The 20710-nt window shown below is 42.5% G+C and overlaps 1 protein-coding gene and 1 long non-coding RNA gene across 2 annotated transcripts; both read right to left on the minus strand.

Annotated features, from left to right (window-relative positions):
• Positions 1–6440: 6440 nt before the first annotated feature.
• LOC129841518 (uncharacterized) lies at positions 6441–7378 on the minus strand. The gene is made up of 3 exons (XR_008757339.1): positions 7306–7378; positions 7021–7095; positions 6441–6556 (listed from the first exon to the last, which is right to left on the minus strand). It is a non-coding gene; the product is annotated as an uncharacterized LOC129841518 (long non-coding RNA).
• Positions 7379–9559: 2181 nt separating this feature from the next.
• LOC129841075 (SPARC-like protein 1) lies at positions 9560–20476 on the minus strand. Its single transcript, XM_055909182.1, has 11 exons — positions 20285–20476; positions 18608–18673; positions 17384–18406; positions 16934–17005; positions 16531–16642; positions 15965–16086; positions 14335–14455; positions 13959–14095; positions 13422–13570; positions 11800–11948; positions 9560–11554 (listed from the first exon to the last, which is right to left on the minus strand). The coding sequence occupies exons 1-11, from the start codon at positions 20474–20476 to the stop codon at positions 11526–11528; spliced, it is 2172 nt and encodes a 723-aa protein (XP_055765157.1). The 3' UTR covers positions 9560–11525.
• Positions 20477–20710: the final 234 nt, after the last annotated feature.

Raw genomic sequence — 20710 nt, forward strand, 5'->3', positions numbered from 1 at the left:
TCAGTTGCCCTCTGACATTTGAACATAGCCTTTTATTGATGTTAGATCTTCTATGGCAACCAATTAGAACAGAGCCCAGAAATGAGAAATCTTCATGTTGGTCACCTAATGCACATAATAACAGAAGTGACCAAATGAAAATAAAGCCAAAGCCATTGTGTGCTTTTAATCTTCAATGACTCCAATACCTGGTCCACAAAATAAGACCATTGTCCATTGTTCCAAATATTACTAAGTGACCACTAGTGACCGCAGTAGGACCGTGAAAGGTCACAAACAGATTAAACAACCAGGTTGTAATCCTGGAGGCCCGTGACCTAAGTAAAGCATGAAATCCATATGGGTAAAGAATCTAAGAATGCAAATCAACATAATATGTTTGTAGATTGCTTCTGTATACATTTAACTATATGTACTATCACAATTGTTGTGGTTTTAACAAATAATGTACTCCTTATGTACACGCTTAAGCAGGGTAAATGCACACTGTACTTATTGCTTCCTAAAGAGATTGTGAACGGACTTGTGACATTGTTAAACCTTAAACTGCCTATTTTCTTTCACATGCTGTAACAGCCATACAAGTATACACATGTTCCCAGGACCCATGCTTAGTTACGACACTTCTCCATTGTGGTTGGGTGGGAATGGTGTCATGCAGCTCATAGGTTGTCTGGGATTGGTTTATCCGACTACAGTATTATAGGTAAACACCACCTAGGTGAGTCTGCGGCTGTATTGTGATAATATGTGAAGTATGGGACCAAATGTCCTCACTTTGTTTTTTAATTATATGTTACGACTAATGACTCATCCTTTTTGGTTATACACACACATTGAAAAACAGTTAGACTATTGTCCAAAACACTGTATAATATAATACGTTTTTTGATTTAAAAAATGTCCCCATAGTATGGTTCAATCCATAGTGGCTTGTGTTTGTCTTGAACATCTTACTGAAAATGTGAAACATTTTAGTGACATATTTGTGGGTTCATGAACGAATGGGCAGGGAAAGTTGATAATGCAGTATGTGAACTTCACTGTCGTAGGAAAGCATGTGCAGCTTGTTCATTGCATAGGAGTAATATTCGATGGAATCAGTGATATAATTTTTAAACATTTTGCACAAGGAGAGTTTTTAAAGATATACACTATTTAAGTGCCACAACACTGTTCGAAATAGAGCACTCAAAACCTAATGTGAGAAAATGCTTAGGAAGCGAGAGGGTAAAATTGACTGGTCACTTGTGCTGGATAGCATAAACAGTAGACAGTGCCTGTGAAGCCTTAGAATTTAGATTCCTTGATGTGGTGAATGTGATGGCTCCCATTGGACAGGTCAGAGTAAAGCAGAGATCTAGCCCTTAGTTTAATCATGAGATTCTAGAATCTATTCAAGCAAGGCCTTTAAGAAATGTAAAAACTCTCAAGAGCAGTCTGATTTTCTCCTATATAAACGTCACAGAAATGAGGCACAAGGCAGGATGAATGAAGCAAAAGAGTTACTTGGCTCATAAAATCATTGAGAACAAAAATGACCCTAAAAAGCTTTGGAAATCATTTAAGGAACTAGGCTGTAGTAGTACTACCAAAAACAAACTAAACAGTATTGGACTGAACATCAGGGGGGAGATGATATATGAAAAGCAGAGGTTGCCAATTAATTCAACTCTTTTTTTACTTCTGTTGACAGCAAGCTGGTTAGCAAGCTGCCAACCAGTTCTGGTTTGTATGGAAACGACCAAGTCAAGAAGTATTATGTCGAGTTAGGGGTTCAGCCAAACTCTTTTTCTTTTGCAAAGGTAGCAACAGCCAAAGTAATCAGTATGCTAGCAGAGCTTGAATGCTCCAAAGCCACAGGCCTGGATAATATTCCTGCAAGGTTTCTTAGAGATTCTGCTGAGCAAATTGCCCTTGTATTAGGCATATCACTAATCTCTCTCTTGAACAATACCTTTGTATAAGAAGGGGATAATGTCACGCCCTGACCATAGAGAGCCCTTGGTTCTCTATGGTGTTGTAGGTCAGGGCGTGACTAGGGGGTGTTCTAGTCTTTTCATTTCTATGTTGGTGCTCTTGGTATGTTTCCCAATTAGAGGCAGCTGATGTTCGTTGTCTCTAATTGGGGATCATACTTAAGTTCTCCATTGTTCCCACCTGGGTTGTGGGGTATTTTTTTGTGTTAGTGTGTTTAGCACGACGGCTTTCACGTTCGTTTTATGTTTGTTTATGGTTTTGGTAGTTTCACTTTGAATAAAGATGTGGAACTCAAATCACGCTGCGGCTTGGTCCGTCCTTGTTAACGACCGTGACAGATAAAGTCTGACCCTGGGAATTATAGGCCTGTATCTATCCTCAGTATTACATCAAAGATCCTGTAGAGAGTTGTACATGAGCAAATGCATGAATATGTCAACAAACAAAGGTAAAACTGAGGCAATCATTTTTCTGTCCAGACCTAAATTGTGTACGTCCTCTGGAGACAGAGTGGATATAGCGGGTGAGGTGCTGACTACCAGAACCTCTGTTAGCTATCTGAGATGCATCCTTGATGAAGGCTTTGGGGTATGGTCACTAAAGTGTTAGGGAAGGTTAATGTCAGGACCATATTTTTTGCTAGAAAGTCCAAGCTGCTTGATAATGACTCCATTTTGACTACGCTAGTACTTCCTGGTTTGAGGGCTTATCTAAGCTTTTGAAGGGGAAGCTCCAGATAACCCTGAGCTGATCAGGGTACGAAGTAACTGCAATGATGAGATAGATATTGACTTTCTTTGTTTTTATGTTTTATTATCTCTCTGCCATACTGTGATCAACCGTGTTCGATCTTGCCTAGCTCAGAGAAATTAAGGCTATTCCATGCGAGAAATTGCCAAGAAACTGAAGATCTTGTGCAACGCTGTGTGCTTCTCCCTTCACAGAACAGCGCAAACTGGCTCTAACCAGAATAAAAAGAGAAGTGTTAGGCCCCGGTGCAGAAGAGGACAAGTACATTAGAGTGACTAGTTTGAGAAACAGACACTTCACAAGTCCTCAACTGGCAGCTTCATTAAATAGTACCCGTAAAACACCGGTCTCAACTTCAACAGTGAAGAGGTGACTCCGGGATGCTGGTGTTCTTTTGCCCATCTTAATCTTTTCTTTTTATTGGCCAGTCTGAGATATGGCTTTTTCTTTGCAACTCTGCCTAGATGGCCAGCATCCCTGAGTCGCCTCTTCACTGTTGACGTTGAGACTGGTGTTTTGCGGGTACTATTTAATGAAGCTGCCAGTTGAGGACTTGTGAGGTGTCTGTTTCTCAAATTAGATACTCTAATGTACGTGTCCTCTTGCTCAGTTGTGAACCGGGGCCTCCCACTCTTTCTATTCTAGTTAGAGCCAGTTTGTGCTGTTCTGTGAAGGGAGTAGTACACAGCTTTGTACGAGATCTTCCGTTTTTTGGCAATTTCTCGCATGGAATAGCCTTAATTTCTCAGAACAAGAATAGACTGACGAGTTTCAGAAGAAAGGTCTTTGTTTCTGGCCATTTTGAGCCTGTAATCGAACCCACAAATGCTGATGCTCCAGATACTCAACTAGTCTAAAGAAGGCCAGTTTTATTGCTTTTTTAATCAGGACAACAGTTTTCAGCTGTGCTAACATAATTGCAAAAGGGTTTTCTAATGATCAATTAGCCTTTTAAAATGATAAACTTGGATTAGCTAACACAATGTGCCATTGGAACACAGGAGTGATGGTTGCTGATAATGGCCTCTGTACGCCTATATAGATATTCCATACAAAATGTGCCGTTTCCAGCAACAATGGTCATTTACAACATTAACAATGTCTACACTGTGTTTCTGATCATTTTGATGTTATTTTAATGGACAAAAACAAGGACATTTCTAAATGACCCCAAACTTTTGAACGGCAGTGTACATGTTCCAAAAAAGGAAGAAATATTTGTATCAGAGTCCACCTGACATTTTAATACTCTTCTCGATATAACTGAGTCATTCTGATCTATACAATATATTTCTACCTATAGAATATATTTCTATCTATCTGAATGTTCTGTAAAGTTGTTACCCTCATCAACCAGGCATCCATAATGCCAGGCTTGTGTTGTATGGGCTGTTGTGTTGGCATTTAGTGAGAATGTGTCACGACTTCCGCCGAAGTTGACTCCCCTGCCTGTTCGGGCGGTGCTCGGCGGTCGTCGTCACCGTCCTACTAGCCGCCACCGATCCCTTTTTCGTTTGTCTGTTTGTTTTGTCTTATTAGTTGCACCTGTTGTTTTTGTTTCGTAATGAGCTTCCCTATAATTAGGAGTTTGACCCGCCCTTGTTTTGTGCGGGATTGTTTTTTTGTTACGTGTGTGTATTTTGGGTTGTTGGCAAGTGTTTCTCTGCGCCCTGGATGTTCGGGCTTATTCAGTTTTGGTTAAGAGTAAAAAAGGAATATTTTTCCCAAGCGGCTCTCTCTCTCTGTGTCTGGTTCTTTCGCCCACCTAGTCCCGCGTGACAGAATGTGTAGGGCTTAAACAACAGTGGTGTTTCATTCAGCAATCAATGAGTCTTGGGGAATTTCCTCTCCAACACCAAATGAACAATACCTATCTAGTTCTCTCCCATATTCCCAAGAAAGCAGTTGCTTCTGGTCAATGGTCAATTATGTGTGTAATTATCACAATAGTTTAATAGGGAATGAACGGCAATTAGATTGCAGGACGTGGAGAGATAGAACCTGCAAAGATCGACATCCATTTTAATAGTTTATTCAAAGACATCAGCTGTGATAACATCATTTCCAGTACATTGGGAACGCCGTTACAAAACATGGATATGGACACACAGTCGAGATACAGTCAGACCTATGCCTGTTAATCTAGTTTTAGCTTTGGTCAAAGGAGACTGGAATAACATTTTTCTTTCAGAAAGTTTATTCAGAGATAGATGTTGAAGTAAGGGGGGGGACAAACAAGAAGGCAACACAGCAAGTTATAGTGGCGCACCCGGCAATTGAACCCATGCCTGTAGAGGTAATTTGTCATCTGGAATTGGCAGCTTGACGAGATTCTGGTACTTGATATTACAGGTTATACAGTTAATTTTGGAATGCAAAATTCTGCTAACTTTCCCACTTTCCACACATCCCAGTTACCAGAATTGTGCAACCCTAGTTAGAATGCTGTCCAGGTTTGAGATGCTCAGCCTCACTTCAGCATTCACTGGTGAGTCAGAGCCAGAGGATTCTTCCACCTCTCCAGCAGTCACCTTTGTCTGACGGGCAGAATGGAAACATGATAGAAGCATTATTAGCTACTTTGTACATGTGTTATTGTTACCTCAAGTGTTATGTTAACAACAAATGTATTGCCACAACCTTAGTTTATTAGTGACGTATAGGATTTAAATGCATGATACATGTTTCTTGACGTACACCTTGGACAAGTAAGCCTTGTCTGAGCCGTAACAGCCCATAGGGGCAGGAGACTACAGTATGTCTTGATTCTGTAGCATGAGGCAGCTTGATGTACAAGACACTAGTCTTTTGCATGTACCATGTACTCTTCATCCGAAGAGGAGGAGCATGGATTGAACCAAGGCGCAGCGTTGTGAAATGACATAATTTTAATTAAACAAGACGGGAAAAACACGAAACGAAACCACTTGAAATAATTAACAAAATAACAAAACAAATGTAGACAAACCTGAACTATACGAACTTACATATAACACGAAGAACGCACGAACAGGGAAAATAGACTACACAAAATGACGATGTACAAAAACAAACCGAACAGTCCCGTATGGTGCGACAAACACTGACACAGGAGACAACCACCCACAACGAACACTGTGAAACAACCTACCTAAATATGACTCTCAATTAGAGGAACGCCAAACACCTGCCTCTAATTAAGAGCCATACCAGGCAGCCCTAAACCAACATAGAAACAGACAACATAGAATGCCCACCCAAACTCACGTCCTGACCAACTAACACATACAACAAACTAACAGAAATAGGTCAGGAACGTGACAGCCTCCTTCGATATAAAGTTATTTTTGATGAAAATGAAAAAGTGTCTCTTTGTCACTTCCACTAGGTAATAACAGTAATAACATGTTCAACTACTTAAGAAATTGTCTCGAATCTAGGTTGTCCTTTACATTTGGAGAAAATTAGCAATTAAAAAGTTGACTTCTCAAACCCCGAACCCCGCCCTGGTCTGCTTGGTCTGTTTCGCGAGTGTTCCTGGATGTCTCGCGATGTTTGCCCCTCTGGATTTAGAAACTCTGTGCTCTAACCACAAGGCCACTGAGTTGCCTCATGTTTCATGAGAAAACGTCATTAAAACAATGGATAAATGTTAATTTGAGAGCTGCCTTGGTCATTTGGAAATGAGTCATCTTTATGTGAGGGCAATTCATTCAAATACATGATGAGGGTTATAAGGGCAATCACACCGTCAGAAATGAAGTGAAGAGGAGGAATAACTGTGAGAATATACCAGTGGAGCATCTGTTCTTGTTGATGTGGCCATTCCATGGAAAGGGACTGAATGCTGTGAAGGGGATTTAAAATGAGAGAGCAGGTGAAACACTTGCAAAGGTATATCAAGGTCCATAATACATTTCTTTGTGACTGCGATGTAGTCTGTGCAATCTACAGTTGCGAGCACTAAAACCTTTTTATAATCTGGTGCCACAGTACATGTTTTTGTGACAAACTGTTACTACACTTATGCCAAACTATATTATTGGATACTACAGTAGTTGTCCCTGCCAAAACCAGCACCTGGATCTAGGCGCACTCCTGTGCACAGGTTTTATATTTATGTATTGCTAGGATATGTTAGGGCCGTGTTGCACATGCTTGCATTGTGGCAATTGTTCTACTAATACCACAGAACAACCAAATCTCATTCACCGGATACTTCCGCCATCACCGCTTTGCACAGTCAACCTGGGGAACTTTTTAGTACCCTCAACTGTATGACTAACGAGTAGAGGTGGCCCGTCGTGCTACCTTGACTCTAGCTTTGCCTGCCTTCCCTCCAGCAGCTGGCTGCTGGATGTTGTTCCCTCCACCCACAGGAATAATCTGACAGGAGAGATTATGAGGAGAGGATGAGAGAGCCAGAATCACCATCATGGGTCATTGACATCAAGGTGTGAACACTGTTAAATGGGATGTATTTTGTGCATTGACATCAAGGTGTGAACACTGTTAAATGGGATGTATTTTGTGCATTGAGATATCTAGGTGTACGACACTACAAGACATACCACTGATACAACAGTAATGATATACCTGCATCAACATTGGAGCCTGGGGGCCTCCGATGCCATTTGCCTGTGGCAGAACTGCAAATAATGGTACAACCTGTAAAGATATGTTTAAACAGTCACACTCTAACACTGATTACTTTCAATAGATACTTGTGATATCTCTAGGCTTCTGGTAAATGTTAGAGAAGCGAAGTTGGACAAAGGAGACAAACCCCATTGGCTAGTTGAGGAAGCTGTCCCTGTTGTAGTGGCATGCCATTGGCTGCGCCCACCTGTCCTACAGGAAGTGCCCCACCCTGCTGAAGAGCACCAATGGGGACCAGCTGGGGCATGGCAGCCTGACCAAGTGCACCCGATTGTTGAATAAGTAATGATCCACCAACTGGTACTACCTGTTTTGCCAATAAGAATAGTTTAGACCAGGAGAAACAGTTTAAATTAGAAATGTGAAATGTTAGAGAGGTAGCCCATAGTACAGATGCGCTGGTTCAAAAGTTACTTTTTAAAATGCCTGTACTGCTGCACCGGTGCATCGTCTACATGGCCCTCTAGTAAGTTTGCTTGCAATCCTCTAACAAAAACCTACGTAATTAAATATATAGGTTATATTTCTGAAATATGCCACTGATGGTGTAGTTATATTCACTTTGCAGTTTTTTTAAGCTGTGCTGCAGCGCAGGGACACTTTTTAACCACCCACACTGTACACGTACCTGTACCAGAAAGGGTTGCCCATTTAAGGCAAGCCCATTCATAACCCCTGGGTTAACAGCGTTACCGACCATGCCTCCATTCACAACTCCATTGCCACCACCACCCTGGGGAGTAATGCACATTATCCTATTACTTAGCTCATAACGCCTTAACTTCTCTCACGGAGTCATACTGTCCACACTATTTCTTTATACTGTGTATGTATTGATACACTATGTATTATATTGTATTTATGTGTAACATTATTGTAAAAGTTACTCTCAGTGATTGTAAAGAAGCTCAGAAAGTAAATGTATATTAAGACAATTTGATCAGCAATGTCTTATTGTTAAGATGTTTAAGAAACACACAATACCTCGCCACTACCTGAAGACTGTCCTCCAGCCGCCACCTACAAATGACACCAGGAAAGCACAGTGAACGCTATCAGACCTGGGTCTCAAATTCTTGAAAAATAATCTCAAATACTTTGTGCCTGTTTGAGCTTGCCTACATGTAGTTAAATTAACTTTAAAAAGTCCCAAAACTGGAAACCCTGAATGTGAATGTGCCAAATCTGGCACTACTAGCAAACTCAAGCAAACGCTCAATGTATTCGAAAGGATTTCCAACTATTTGAACCCAGGTCTGGACGCTATGGTAGCTACAGTATTGAATAAATATTGAAATGTGTCTTACCAGGAGAGCCAGTGTCTGAAAGATGATCCACAGCATACAAAACATGTTGCTCTGCTTTACCATACAAAAAAGAAAGTCAGAAAAGTATCTCATTGTTGGAAACATATAACTGATAGGAGCAATAACCCTGTGTCATGAATTTTCAATCAATACAAAATTAATACTTGAAATGTGATTAAATTGCATGAAGGCTGTTCCATGAAAATGGTTAAGTTGTCATCTGTCATACCTCTGTGAACGATGGCAGTTTTTCAACTCACAAAGACACTTCTGAAGATGACATGTTGTTTCTAGCTTCGCTCTTATAAAGAGCCACTTCCTCCATGTCCACTGGTAACAGTCCAATCAGAAGACAGCTCTAAATGTTGATCTCACAATTGTGGCTTGCGGACCCAAAGAGGGCCTTATTCAAAATCACATGGATTGCAAACCCAGACCAGGAATCTGAACCATATTATCATATTACGATTATGTCCTTATTATAAGCCTTTGTTGGATGAGTCAACTGTTCACCTGTGGTGGCTGTGTAAAATAGATGCCTGTTATTATTTTCATCCAAACTAAAAGAGACAACGCATCACCACTGACGTAAAAGTGACATCACCAACCACAACTTATTACAGTTACTTCCCTATTATGTCATTGTACAGTACAAATGATCAAATAAGAACATAAAGAAGGCTTGAGTGTAATTCAGTGTGACCTAAAAACTAAATACTGGAGTAGTTTCTCTTCATTGTATCAATTTATCATAGTGTATGAAATAACTTTATCGATGAAAATTTCCTTGTGGGGGGGGGGGATCAATAAAGTTACATTCAATTCAATTATGCATAAAGTAAAACAATCAAACATGGATTTTGATGAGATCCGATGAGGTCAACATTACTTTTATTAGAATGGTTAGTGAAGTAGCTATATCAGGCAAGACATAAAAAACCAGTTACAGCATTCAACTCTTAGTAATTCGGTCAACATCACATGTTCTACTACATTTACTGCCATTCAAATTTCTCCTTTTGATATAATAGAAATAAATACTCTATTCAAGCTCAATTTATTTCGAGAGTCAATGATACATGGTTTCAATACAAAAAAATGCCCCCACATACAACTATAGCTTTTATATGTTTAAAATAAATACTGTATTTGTAACGACTCCCACCGAAGGTGGCTCCCCTCCCTGTTCGGGTGGTGCTCGGCGGTCGTCGTCACCGGCCTACTAGCTGCTACTGACTTTTCCTCCCCCTCCCTTTTTGTGAATTATTGACACCTGTTTGTGGTTAGGGTGATTTGTGGGGCTTTATTACCCAGCAGCCCGGCCTGCTGGGTGTGCGGGATTGTTTTGTGTACAGGTTGTACATGCTTGTGTGTCACGGTTCGTGTACGTTGTCTCATGGTATTTCGTGTTCTCGTTTATGTGGTGGAGCATTCATTTTAGAGTGGCGTCGTGTTCACCTGTTTGTGGTATTAAATTAGAATGCTACTCTGAACTCTCTGTCTCCTGCGTGTGACTCTTTCCTCCACTACACCCTGGGCATTACAGTAATATTTTGGCCAAAAAGCAAAGTGATCGGTTTCACCTGCATAGAAGTCCATTTTTGTTTTGTTTTCTGTCATCTACAAAAAGCACTCGTAAACTTTCCCCCTCTTGGAATGTGTTCATAACACTGATATCATTGTTAATTGTTTAAAAAATACAATCTCATCACCTACTCTACTAATACCACTATCAGCTATACAGTATCTACATACAGTATCACAGAACATCCACATATTTATAGAACCAAATTTGCTCTACCTTGGTCTGATTTGATTTTTTTTCACCTAAAATTACATACCCAAATCTAACTGCCTGTAGCTCAGGACCTGAAGCAAGGATATGCATATTCTTGATTCCATTTGAAAGGAAACATTTTGAAGTTTGTGGAAATGTGAAATTAATGTAGGAGAATGTAACACATGAGATCTGGTAAATAATACAAAGAAAAAGGCAATATGTTTTTTCATCTTCTTTGAAATGCAAGAGAAAGGCCACAATGTATTATTCCAGTTTAGGCGCAATTTAGATGTTGGCCACTAGATGGCAGCAGTGTATGTGCAACGTTTTAGACTGATCCAATGAACCGTTTTATTTCAATTCAAAATGTTGTATCAAGTCTGCCCAAATGTGCCTAATTGGTTTATTGATACATTTTCAAGTTCATAACTCTGCACTCTCCTCAAACAATAGCATGGCATTATTTCACTGTAATAGCTACACTGTAATAAGACAACATGAACTATCCTCCTCTTCCGTCTATGACATAAGACATGGAAGGACAGTGGTCCATCCTCACGTTTACTTTTTAGTCAATCGTACTTTGCAGTAGCATGGTGGAACCGACCTGATTACTGTGTTCGCCATTTTGTTTTACTGCACATATAAATCTGGGCTTTCTCCAATAGATGGGAGTTTTGGACAAATCAAGAAATGACTGGTCAAATTAGCGTCCTCTCAGAAAACCCACCCCCAAAATCCTGTGCTTTGAATTAGGTCGTCCTCTGATTGGTTAAAGGTGATCTCATCACTGACAAGTTAATTTTGAATAATGTCTCTCATTACAGACGTAGACTCAAACAGTTTCATTAAGGAGCAATGCCAGACTGATATGTGAAGTTAAATAGAATGGTGAACACAGCGATCAGGCTGGTTCCACCAGGCTAACTTTACAGAACATCCTAAAAACATACAGTTGAAATCAACACAACAAGTGACTCTCCAATTAAGGTATGTGGTTCTGCCATGATTGAAGGTTATCTTGCTAAATGCTTATTTAAGCTGGTTGCTTGATGAGGTACTGAGTGGACTCAGAAGAGCAGGTTGACATCCATGTCCTCTGCAGAGGGGAAAATGGAAAATCACAAAAGATGACATCTTTACAAGAGTTTACAATGCAGGGTCATACTGTCAAACATGTGTGGAAGCACATGACCATGGTCCTTCTGTAAGCTACAGTAATGCAGCATTCATTCATTCACTCACATCTAACTACTACAACTATCACAACATTGCCAATATCACACAAGCCTCATTCTTTGGTTATTGAATTGCTTTCACCTTGTATAAGACTGCCACTCTTACCATCTTTGATGCCGAAGCAGTGGATCCACTCCCTGAAGGACACCTGTTTGTCTTTGTCTGCGTCACACTCCTGGAAGAAACGGGAGGTACAATGCTCCATGGGGACTAACGGGACCCTCAGGGGGGCCAGCTCAGAGTGGGACAGGAACCTGGAGAGGAACACCAGTGTCATGTTCATAAGCCCATGCAATGGAGAACATTTTGAAACATTTTGCAACAGAAAACAAAAATAAGTGTCTCTTATTGTGCATTACTGGCATCTAGATCACCAACAAACTAACATGGTCCAAGCACACAAAGACAGTCGCAAAGAGGGCAAGACAAAACCTATTCTCCCTAAGGAGACTGAAAAGATTTGGCATGGGTCCTCAGATCCTCAAAAGGTTTTACAGCTGCACCCTTGAGAGCATCCTGACGAGTTGCATCACTGCCTGGTATGGCAACTGCTAGGCCTCCGACCGCAAGACACTACAGAGTGTATTGCGTATGGCCCAGTACATCACCGGGGCCAAGCTTCCTGCCATCCAGCACCTCTATACCAGGCGGTGTCAGAGGAAGGCCCTAAAAATTGTCAAAAACTCCAGCCACCCTAGTCATAGACTGTTCTCTCTGCTACCACACGGCAAGCGGTACGGGAGCGCCAAGTCTAGGTATAAGAGGCTTCTTAACAGCTTCTACCCCCAAGCCATAAGACTCCTGAACAGCTAATCAAATGGCTACCCAGACTATTTGCATTGTCCCCCCCTCCTTCTACGCTGCTGCTACTCTCTGTTATTATCTATGCATAGTCACTTTAATAACTCTACCTACATGTACATATTACCTCAATTACCTCAACACCAGTGCCCCTGCACATTGACTCTGTACCGGTACCCCATGTATATGTCCCCGCTATTGTTATTTACTGCTGCTCTTTAATTATTTGTTATTCTTATCTCTTACTTTTTTTCTTATTTTTCTTATAACTGCATTGTTGGTTAAGGACTTGTAGGTAAGCATTTCACTGCAAGGCACTGAAAGCATTTCACTGTACCTGTTGTATTAGTCGCATGTGACAAATACGATTTGATTTGATTTGATTTTTGAAATAGTGCTTCCCTGTTTCACTCCCTTTTATTCCATTGGAGGTTGAGTATGGGGGAGTCTGACCCCAAAACTGGAACCGATTCACACACAGTCTGAACTGGATTTACCCAAAGGGACTAATTCCAGTAATATCCCAGCTGTGCTTCCACTTGTGTTACCCACTCTATGGGCCTTTAAAGTATACTTAAATGTGAAAAGTTCAGTTAAACTGATTCTCAATCTCATATTAGATTCAGACCCACCATGTATCTGATTCCCAATGAGAACCGTAATCAGAGAACCGAACCGTAATGTCTTGTGTGGATAAACAGCTACAAGTGAAGCTAGTCACTCTTGAATCATATCAAAGACATATAGCTACACTTCTTTAATATTGGCCCGCTGCACTAGGCGTGTAACTTTTTACAGACGCTCATATTAATTTCAATGAAAGCTCCGCAAGAGGCTCTTGCTTCTCAGTGTAAAATTTCTTTCTGGTTCTTTTTCATGATTATGACATCAACAAACAAATGCATCTTTCTCCTGAAGTGCTGTACCTGTCAGAAGGGTGCTGGTCCATCTGAGCAAACTGCCAGTGCACGGGATAGATGTACATGTTGTAGTTCTTCTCAAAGTCCTGGGCCAGCAACTCAATGGGGTGGTCGCCGGCATGGAGGCGCCTCTCACTCTCGTGGATCTTTCTCACCTGGGAGATTGACATTATCATCATTTATGGTCACACATGAACAATAAAGTTGTATTGAATTGAATATGTGCTACCAAGAAAATCCGTTGTGAGGCGGTGGTGATTTTATGTCTTCGAGATGTATACTATCAATCACTAAGAATGCAGTTGGTTAAACTTCATAAAGCCCCTTTATATGAATATTAATTATTTAGAAAATATAAATAATGGAACTACTATAACCCCTTTATAGATGGTATGTCCAATGTAAAGTGTTACCCTCATATTTTAAGCTTATAGTTAAGGGTGTCCGTACGAGGTTTGTTTTTAAAATCTATGGATCCAATGATATTCAATTCAATAAAAATGTCTAAAAATGAAATCCAAATCAAAAAATAGATTTACTCACTCTGATGCGTTGCTTGGGGATGAGGAAGCCAGGGGACATGGAGTCGTGCTCATAGAGATGCAGCAAGACGTTCTTCAACCAGTCGCGCATACGCAGAGGAAACTGGACCAGTTCGGCATCCATACACGGCACTATGACTAACAGAGAGAGCAAGGTAGGGGAAGAAAGAGAGAGAGTGAGAAAGGGAGCAGAGGGAGAGACAAGGTAAGACGAGAGGATTAAATAGAGAGTGAGAAACAGACGGGAGAGAGAAGAAATAAAAAGATAGGGAGTAGAAGAAATTGACAAAAAATGTGTTCTACTTTGTGTAGTTATTTCATGTTAGTTACTGTATTGGTCAGAAACTGTAGAGGTGGTCTGACTATAGCTGTCTTACATTTGCAGGGTCCAGTGTAGTCCAGGTGAAGTCTATGGCTTCTCTTGGTGCCTTCCAGGTTGCACTTAGTGGCAAAGAGCTCACAGGATGTGTCGTAGGTGACATTGTCAGTTCCACAAACCTGCATGAAAGATAAATGACTTCATGAGTTATGGATTTAACAAAGAAAATGCTCCAGATACATATATTGTAGTGATCCTGCTCTTGGTAAGCAACTAAGCATCACAGAGTTCCAATAGAGTCAACTCTATTGGGACTAAGGTTAGTGCACCTGTCTTTAGGAACAGAGGTCTGCATATACAATTCTAGCCAGAACCAACAGCTCCCCAATGTTGCTTGAATATCATGTCAGGGTTGTACCTACCATTGCCAGATTCGTGGCATGTTTCCTTCAAGTTTCCTCGAAATACAGATGTAGGATCAGAATACCTATCCAAATCGGAACTTTTATAGAGGCATAGTTCTTTGGTACCGATCGTATCAATTGCCCCGGTTACCTCTGGAACTTTCATTGCGCACACCTGGCCCCTGTTCCCACTGATTGTATTTGTATATATATGTGCCCTTTGTTCACCATGGTGGGGTCGATTATTGTTACAATGTCCGTTGGTGCGTGTGAGTACCTGTGCTGTGTGTTCTGGGCTTTCGTGCCCTTGTGGATTGCGCAGATGATCACGGGTCTCGCCCCGTGGGATAATCATTGTGCGTTGGTGTTATTTATTTGAGGTACTCCTCGCTCTTTTGTATTGGGTTTCAACCCTGTGTTTTTGTTACGCGTTTGTTTAGTCATCGTCCCTGTGCCTTTACACGGCACGCCGTAATTTGCATTCTTGAGCCTGTCTCCCGAATCTCTTCATACCAACATCAATTTCCATGGCCTACAGTTCCTGACCCTAATAGCAACTTTTCCCAAAAGTTTTAAAGGAACTCCTTTCGTATCGTTTGTGTTTATTCGACAGGATAGAGAGAAAGTGCTAGAGCAGTGGGTCAGGTTTAACCCTTGCTCGCAGCAGTACACACTGTATAGTATTGTAACGGCCCTGGGTTTATAAGCGCGGATATCGACTCTGCCGCTCGAGCATGCTTTTCTGGCACAGTCGATAGAGCGCTGGACTTTGGGCTAGAAGGTGGAGGGTTCGAGACCTGCTCCCTGTCACGTTCCTGACCTGTTTTCCCTTGTTTTTGTATTCATTTAGTATGGTCAGGGCGTGAGTTGGGTGGGTTGTCGATGTGTGATTTTTATGTTGGGATTTTGTGTGTTCGGCCTGGTATGATTCTCAATCAGAGGCAGCTGTCAATCGTTGTCCCTGATTGAGAATCATACTTAGGCAGCCGGGGTTTCACGTGTGTTTTGTGGGTGTTTGTTCTTGTGTCAGTGTTTCGCCACACGGGACTGTCACGGTAGTTATTTTGTATCGCATATTGTTTTGTTATATATTAAATTACTATGGAAACTAACCACTCTGCGTATTGGTCCGATCCATCTTGCCTCTCCTCGTCCGAGGAGGAGGAAGAAAATGACTATCGTTACACTCCCTGCCTGTTTCATTACAGTATATTTGATTCAGAGGCAACGATTTAAAACTGTGAAGCCCACCAGCCCACCCCAATGACCACTGTTCATACTCACATGATCATAGTCAGTGACACTCTGTGGGCAGGCAGAAGGCTCCTGACACACACACATAGGGTTCTTCTCCTTGTTGAGTTTACAGGTCTTTCCACGTTTACAAGGGAAGTTCTCACAAGGGTCTAAAAGAGAACAAAATAATACCTAAACACACTCATGCCCTATAATTTTATATCAGTGGAACATTGATGTGAACATTGGTGTTTATTTTCTGCTAGATTCACTAAGTCATTGTATTTATACTTTGTTCATGTGTTATTAATGTTTTAATCATGTCTTAATTAGGATTTAAAAGTATGTACTTTCCAGTGGTTATTGATGTCAATGGAAACCCCAGCACTACCACCACAGCCATTACCTCCTGCATTCCATTGCCATTTGAGTTTGTACAGTGCTCGAATTCAACATGAGCTTCAACATTGACCCCTTAATCCAGCGGAGGTCGAGAGGGGGTTTGTTTTGGTAGCGTGGCACTATTCTTCTGGGAGTGTTAGTGAAAGGGCCCAGTCAGCAGATTCCTAGTGTGTATGTGTGTGTGTGCGTGCCTTGCTGAGATTGACACTTACCGGCAGTGGAGGCTTGGGGTCTGTATAGGCTGGCCGCCAGAGAGGGCCTGGCGCTGGGGTAGAGGTCCACTGTCGCCCTGATCTGGACCGGGTTCATTCCCACCACAGGAGCCTGGGTAGGAAGCAGAAGGTGAAATCACAATAGAGGTCAACAAACCACCCACAGATGTTAATAGATAAGATGTGGGCTGCATTTTAAATGACACCCTATTTCCTATATTTTATAGTACACACATTTTGGGAAGCTCTGGGAATAGAGTAGATCTATCCATGGACCATCAGTTTAATTTCAAATAGGTCACCTGCAGAAAAGGGCCTAGCTTTATATAGGGGTTACATGGTTCAATGTAGGTTAAAGTTTTAGGATGACATTGCATTATGGGCGATATGTGATGAGTGTTACCCATTTCCCTGCTCTTCTCCTCTTGGGCTTGTAGACAGCACTGTCGGTGGTGCGGTGGTGCTCCTTCACGCCCTCATCCCCCTGGGGGTCTGGGACTCCCTCTCCTGGCGGGGCCTCATCCCCCTGGTGGTCTGGGACTCCCTCTCCTGTTTGGGCCTCATCCCCCTGGTGGTCTGGGACTCCCTCTCCTGGCGGGGCCTCATCCCCCTGGGTGTCTGGGACTCCCTCTCCTGGCGGGGCCTCATCCCCCTGGTGGTCTGGGACTTCCTCTCCTGGTGGGGCCTCATCCCCCTGGTGGTCTGGGACTCTCTCTCCTGGCGGGGCCTCATCCCCCTGGTGGTCTGGGACTCCCTCTCCTGGCGGGGCCTCATCCCCCTGGGTGTCTGGGACTCCCTCTCCTGGTGGGGCCTCATCCCCCTGGTGGTCTGGGACTCCCTCTCCTGGTGGGGCCTCATCCCCCTGGTGGTCTGGGACTTCCTCTCCTGGCGGGGCCTCATCCCTCTGTGGGGGGTGCTTCCTCACCCTCTGGTTCTTCCTCTGCTTCCTGGCTTTGCCTCTGGTGTGACTGGCACTCTCGTCGATGTTCTTCTCCTCCTTCTCTTCCCCCCCTTCTACAGAAAGATGTGTCCCATCAAGATCCACACTGTTCTTTGTCTCTTGGAGTTCAGTGTCTGTGTCTGCGTCTTTTTTATTGGTCCCCTTTTCTTGGGAATCGTCCTTGTACTGGCCGAGCACTTGTTCTTCTTTCTCCTCCACCTTGGCCTCCTCTTTCGTATTTGAAAGGAGCTGGGCGTCTTCGGCGAGGGGTTTCCCTTCCTCAAGCTCGGTTTCAAGAGGCTCTGTGTTGTCGCTGTCGCTGTTGCTGGCATAGTCCAGATCCTCTGGAATCTCAGGCTCGGTGTTGCTGTCCGTCTCTTCGACTTGAGCCTCTTCCTCTACTCCTCTGTCCGTGACCACATGATCCTCCTCGTCCTCTTTCTCTCTCTTCTCCTCATCCTCAACTGACTCCTCCTCATCTGCCATCGCCTTCACCATTTTCTCTGCCTCCACATCCACCTCCTTCTCCACCTCTACCACCTCCTCATCTTCCTCCTCCTTTTCCAAGTCTCCCAGCTCTTCTTCTCCCTCCTCCTCCTCCTCCTCCTCCTCCTCCTCCTCCTCTTCAGACTGTGTCTCCTCAGACTTGATCTTTCCCTCCTCCTCTTCTTCCTCCTCCTCCTCCTCTTCCACCTCTTCTTCCTCTGACTCCCCCTGGAGGAGGTCCACCAGTGCCTTATCGCTCAGCAGGACGGGGGTGCTCCTCTCACCACTGTCGGACACCTCAAATCCCCCTCCCTCATTGGAGGGACCCACATTAGCATTAGCATTGTCCTCGTAGCTCATGTCCTCGTCCTCCTGCTCCTGACCGCTAGACTCAAAGGTCATGAAGGTCGGCAGGACCTCCCCCTCATTGACCTCATCTGGAACTATGTCCTTGGAAAACGAAATGAAAAGTTTCTGGAAAAACATTTTGTAAATATAACAAAAGATATAGCTTCTGGACAAACTTTTGCCAATCATATAATGAAGGTAAAGTTTCTGGAGAATCTTTGTCAATGTGTTCTGTTTTTATAGAGATGGGGTTTATTTACAGTATGGAACCTATTTAAAATACAGGAGTTGGATGCACTTTACCTTCTCTTTAGCCATGTGTGAGGACTTGGATAAAGCGTGATGTTTGTTGTGAGGTTTGCCTTTGACCTTGGGAATAGCAAATAATTAGACTTGTGGTTATTCAACAGGGCTACAATGACTGGCATCATACATTTTTATTAAAAAGCTGTTCATAAAGTAAGAGTGGATTTATCAGTACTTACAGACACAGCAAATGCTGAGGCCAATAGCCAAAGGAATATTAAAAGGGTCTTCATACCTATAACGACATCAAATTAAATGGAAAATATTATTTATTAGTATTTATAATTGAGTATAAAGTTTAAAGGACCAGTCCAGTCAAAAAATATATATATATATTTGGTATCATATGAATACCACGAGTGGGACTTTTTATTGCTCAATCTAATTTGAGCTGATTTAATATGTTCAATAGGCCTAACGGACACATGCTCAAACTTGTGCACTTTTAATTGACTGAAATTATCGAGATGTCAAAGTGTCACCAACAAAAATGTGCCATTCCATTCCATGACAGCAGCATTTATTTTTCAACAATGTTTTGAAGCAATGGGCCTTATCAGTCCTCCTTGACAACAAAAATATAAACAGAGTAGGCTAATAAGTCCTTCGTTTTGGGGTTAGATAAAACTATTTTTCTAATCAATATTTCCAAGTCATATTCTTGAAGATCAAGGGGTATGTATTTAATCAACTGAAATGACTAGAAATCTGACAGGTGTCGTTTTTTAACATAAAGATATTGCCTAATCGTATTATTATCTGTATTGAAGTAGAAAGCAATGGGTTAGAAATATGCCTAACCCATAAGTCAAATGCAACATCCCTTTATGGCCAGATAAACTCTAACATTGATTGATCCTGCAATATATGTTGTTCAATTGGTAATATTCCTTTGTGTCTTCTACTAATGCCTCTTAATAGGAAAGTGATCAGATTATGTTACTGAGTTTGGGTAATCCAAAAATGACGTTACTGATACACGTTTGGACAGGTAACTAGTAACTTTAATGATTTCCATTTGGAAAGTAACCTACCAAACCCTGTCGGTTCAACACAACTATGGAGAATTCAAATCCCGCCCCAAGCCGGCCCCAATGGATACCAACTGAAATGGCCCATGGCAGACTACCCAGACCTCCACCCGCAAGGTAGTCTGGGTATTATGCACACTGTGCGCTGCCTAATGACCCTCCCCTGTCCCAGCTGTAAGCACACTGTGGGCTACACTGGGAGAAGTGACATCCAAGCTATAAAACCTCACAAATGTATGTGGTGATGCCTAACTTGCCGCAGCGCAAATATCCCCTACAGTTAATCCTTTAAATAATGCCCAAGACGCTGCCAAACCCATGGTCGAGTGGGCAGGTACACCGCTAAATAACCCTTACCACTTGCTGCTGTATGCCAGGGAGATAGCCTTCACAAGCCAGTAGGAGAGAGGTTGCTTAAAGAGCGCCCTGCTACGAGCTGGATTAGCTAAACAGACAAAAAGCTGGTCACATAACCGGTTATCTCGGGTCCACTCAAAGTGTGTGCGTAAAGCTAGTACTGGACAGAGCATGAAACCTTTGTTGCTCTTCAGAGGCAAAAGGAGGAGGTGAAAAGGGAAATAAGCTCAAATGCTAAAGACATGTAAGTCATAACCATGAAGGCCACATCAGGACACAACGTCACCTTAGAGTCGCCAGGGGTGAACTGAGTACAGGAACGCTGTACGGATAAGGCGTGGAGGCCCCCAACACATTTAGCCGAGGCCAAAGCCATGAGCAGAGAGCTCTTGTAGGAGAGGATCTTCAGATCCACCAACTCCAGAGGCTCAAAGGGGGCAGCACACAAAATGCCTCCAAAACGAGAGCTAAATCCCATGTGGGCGCAATAGGTACAGCAGGGTCCAAGACCACTGGTGCGCAATAACTTTTGTTTTATTGCCTTGCGTAAAGATCTACGGCGGCCCTGCCTAACCTCTCCAATACCTGGGCAACCACCCAGGGGTGTAGGCTCCACTGACCAGCACATAGCAGCCCATCAAACGTGGGAGGAGGTGCCTGAACGCCAAATACATCCTCGGAAGCTCCAGGTAATTGAAATGTCGGGCACTCT

This window comes from Salvelinus fontinalis, chromosome 42 (assembly GCF_029448725.1).
Source record: "Salvelinus fontinalis isolate EN_2023a chromosome 42, ASM2944872v1, whole genome shotgun sequence".
Taxonomy (NCBI): Eukaryota; Metazoa; Chordata; class Actinopteri; order Salmoniformes; family Salmonidae; genus Salvelinus; species Salvelinus fontinalis.

Bases quoted from the DNA above. Each gene is read 5' to 3' on its own strand.
- LOC129841075 (XM_055909182.1), bottom strand. From the start codon at position 20,476: ATGGGATTTAGCTCTCGTTTTGGAGGCATTTTGTGTGCTGCCCCCTTT. The intron at 18,407-18,607 runs GTAAAGTGCATC...TCGTTTTCCAAG, and splicing joins CACACATGGCTAAAGAGAAG to GACATAGTTCCAGATGAGGT. The intron at 11,949-13,421 runs GTACAGCACTTC...GTTCCTCTCCAG, and splicing joins GACCAGCACCCTTCTGACAG to GTTCCTGTCCCACTCTGAGC.